The sequence below is a fragment of the Eimeria maxima genome, genomic scaffold (assembly GCF_000499605.1).
Source record: "Eimeria maxima Weybridge genomic scaffold, Emw_scaff1260, whole genome shotgun sequence".
Lineage (NCBI taxonomy): Eukaryota > Apicomplexa > Conoidasida > Eucoccidiorida > Eimeriidae > Eimeria > Eimeria maxima.
This window is the reverse complement of record NW_013564260.1, coordinates 5001-8480: the sequence shown is the minus strand read 5'-3', so window position 1 is coordinate 8480 and position 3480 is coordinate 5001. Positions and strand designations below refer to the sequence as shown.

At 40.4% G+C, this 3480-nt stretch overlaps 1 protein-coding gene across 1 annotated transcript; it reads left to right on the top strand.

Annotated features, from left to right (window-relative positions):
• Nucleotides 1-806: 806 nt before the first annotated feature.
• Nucleotides 807-2244, top strand: EMWEY_00050720 (hypothetical protein; the record flags this gene model as incomplete). The annotated part of the gene is made up of 3 exons (XM_013479641.1): nt 807-809; nt 1195-1756; nt 2021-2244. The coding sequence occupies 3 exons, from the start codon at nt 807-809 to the stop codon at nt 2242-2244; spliced, it is 789 nt and encodes a 262-aa protein (XP_013335095.1).
• Nucleotides 2245-3480: the final 1236 nt, after the last annotated feature.

Genomic DNA, 3480 nt, shown 5'->3' with positions numbered 1-3480 from the left:
GATGTATACTATTCTCCTCGTTATAATGATGATCGTTATACCTATAGACATGTCTTATTAACAAATGGTGTAAGAAAAGAAGCAGAGAGAGTTGCTGCTACTGTACCTAGTAAGTATTTATTTATTTATTTATTTATTTATTTATTTATTTATTTTATTTATTTATTTATTTATTTTTATTTTATTTTATTTATTTTCCTTGCTTTTTTCTGGGCTTTTTGCGCATTTAATTCCTTATTTATTTATTTTCCTTGTTTATTTATTTATTTATTTATTTATTTATTTATTTATTTATTTATTTATTTTATTTATTTTATTTATTTAATTATTAATTATTTAATTATCTTGTAGTGTTATTAAATAAAGAAGAATATATTTGTATATTTATTTAATTTCTTTTTTTCCTTTTTTCTTTTTTGTAGGGTTTAGGGTTTAGGGTTTAGGGTTTAGGGTTTAGGGTTTAGGGTTTAGTGTTTAATAAGAAAAAATAATAATGATGCATATAATACATCATTTTTTTTGTTTTTTTTTTTTTCTATTGAATAAATAAATAAATAAATAAATAAATAAATAAATAAATATATTTATTTATTTATATGCAGGAGGATTATTAACAGAAGAAGTATTTGTACATTATTTAGGTATAGTATTATCTAGCGGTTGGTCACATTTTATGTTATTTAATAAACAATTTAAGGAATTAATATTAAGAAGACCTAAAGAACCTAATCCTGCTGCTGCTGCTGCAGCAGGAGGAGGAGGAGCAGCAGCAGCAGCAGCAGCAGAGGAAGCAACAAGAGTTAGGGATGGTGAACCTGGACCTAATGATGAAGTATGTCTGCTGCTGCTGTTGTTGTTGTTGTTGTTGCTGCTGTTGCTGTTGCTGTTGCTGCTGCTGTTGTTGTTGCTGCTGCTGCTGCATGTGTTAGTGCATGCATATTTGTCTGCATGCATCTATCTACAGGGGGTTGCGTGTTTTTGCTGCTGCTGTTGCTGCTGTTGCTGCTGTTGCTGCTGTTTCTTGTTTTTTTATTTCTTTTTTATCTGCTATTAATTGTATATATAAATATATAAATGTATATATACATTTATATATAAATAACATCAATAAATATATATATATTTATATATATAAATAATAAATAAATAAATATATGCATGCATGCATGCATGCATGCATGTATATGCATACAGATTGATTCAGACAGCGGAGATGACGAAGAGCAGCGAGCAGCAATTGCCCTCCTGCGTAAGAAGGAGGAGGAGAAGAAAAGATTAGCAGCAGCAGAAGCAGAAGCAGCAGCAGAAGCAGAAGCAGCAGCAGCTGCAGCAGCAGCAGCAGCAGCAGTAAAGGAAGAGAAGACTACTATTGATGTGCTGCAGCAGCAGCAGCAAAATACATTAATACAGCAGCAAGAAGCAGCAGCAGATAAAGAAGATAAGGAGAATAAATTAAATAATATTAAGGCAGCAGCAGCAGCAGCAACAAGAGCGCATGCATTAAGCAGCAAAACATGTAAAGATGAGCACAGCAACAAGGAAGCTGCAGCAGCTACCAAGGCATCGCATGCAAGCAGCAGCAGCAGAAGCAGCAGCAGCAGCAGCAATGCACAGCAGGGTCTAACAGGGCCCGAGGCGCGGCGTCGTAAAGGTGCACTAGGTAGGGCCCCTGTGCATAGCAGCAGCACAGCAGCAGGAGCAGCAGCAGCACAGCAGCAGGAGCAGCAGCAGCAGCAGCAGCAGCAGAAGGGTACAGGTGATACTTTGCCTGCTGTTGCTGCACGAACTAGAGGAAGGATTGGCCTTCGCCGCAGAGAGTTGAGTACGGCGAGTCGTGCTGCTGCTGCTGCTGCTGCTGCTGCTGCTGGCAGCAAGACGGAGCAGCGGGAGGTGACCGGAGCTGCTGCGGTGTCTGCAAACTCCGCAGCAGCAGCAACAACAACTGCAGCAGAGGAAGCAACAGCAACAGCAGCAAGTGCTGCTGCTGCTGCTGCTCCTCGTGCTGCTGCGAGGACCGCAGGGGCTACAAGGGCACAGCCTAAGGCAGGAGCAAGATTTGGTGCAGCAGCAGCAGCAGCAGCAGCAAATGCTGCAGCAAGGATTCGTCAAGCTCGTGGTGATGATAAGCAGGCTGCTGCAGCAGAAGCAGCACAAGGGAAGAGACGATTAGATGCAGCAGCAGCAGCAGCAGGAGCAGCAACAGCAGCAGGAGAAGCAAACAGAATAAGACAGAGGAGAGTGTAGTTACACCCTACAGCAGCAAATTTATATTTATATAGACATAAAAGGTTTGCGTCTATACAGCACAGCAGCCTGCTGCTGCTGCAGTAGCAGCAGCAGTAGCTGCAGCAGCAGCAGCAGCAGCAGCAGCAGCAGCAGCAGCAAGCAGGATGCGACGCCGTTGCAGCATTTCGTGTTCGCCGGAGCAGTGCTCCCTTATTTGTATCGGCGTCTAATTTGCTGCTGCGGCTGCTATTTCTGCTGCTGCTGCTGCTGCTGTTGCTGCTGCTGTTGCTGCTGCTGCTGTTGCTGCTGCTCTATTAAGGGAATGAGAAGAGGTGCATGCATGCATCCATGCATGCATCCATGCATGCAGATGACGGGGCTGCAGGACAACTTCCTGGGGTCTTTGGAGGCTGAGTAGGGAGAGGAAAAGAAGAAGCCTTAATTGTATGAGGGAGTACAGAGGGATTAACAGCAGCAGCAGCAGCAGCAGCAGCAACATTATCATAATAATGGGGCTGCATGCATGCATGCAAACTTGTTTGCGAGGTGTTTTCCTTGCCTTCGCACCTTGTCTGCTCTATTAAGGGTATACGAAGAGGTCTATGCATGCATGCATGCATCCATGCATGCAGATGATGGGGCTGCAGGACTAAGGCTTCTTGGGGACTAAGTAGGGAAAGGGAAAGAAAAAGCCTTAATTGTATGAGGGAATAAAGAGGGATTAACTGCAGCAGCAGCAGCAGCAGCAGTAGCATTATGATGGGACTGCATGCATGCATGCAAACTTGTTTGCGATGTGTTTTCTTTGCATTCGCACCTTCTGTCTGTTTGTTTGTTTTCTTCTTTTTCCTCTTTTTAATTAATTAATAATAAAAGGTTAATTTACATGGGAATTAATGGGGTGTACGTACACCCCAATTGTTATAGTTAACGCAAATAAATTATATATTTTCTCCTCCTATAAAGGAGGATAAACTATACTTAATGACAATATTATTTATACTTTTTCCTTTTCTTTTATCCTTTATTCTTTTTTTATTATTTAGTCACAATCTTATCGCTAAAACAAATAAGAAAACGCTGCAGCAGCAGCAGCAGCTGCTGCTGCTGCAGTAACAAGTAACAATGCAAATAAACAAAATATAAAGTTGCATGCATACTAATAAAGGTTATTATTAAGTATCTTTTTCTTTGTATATAAATAAATAGATACATATCTTATTTATTTATGGATGTATTTATTTTTTTCCCTTT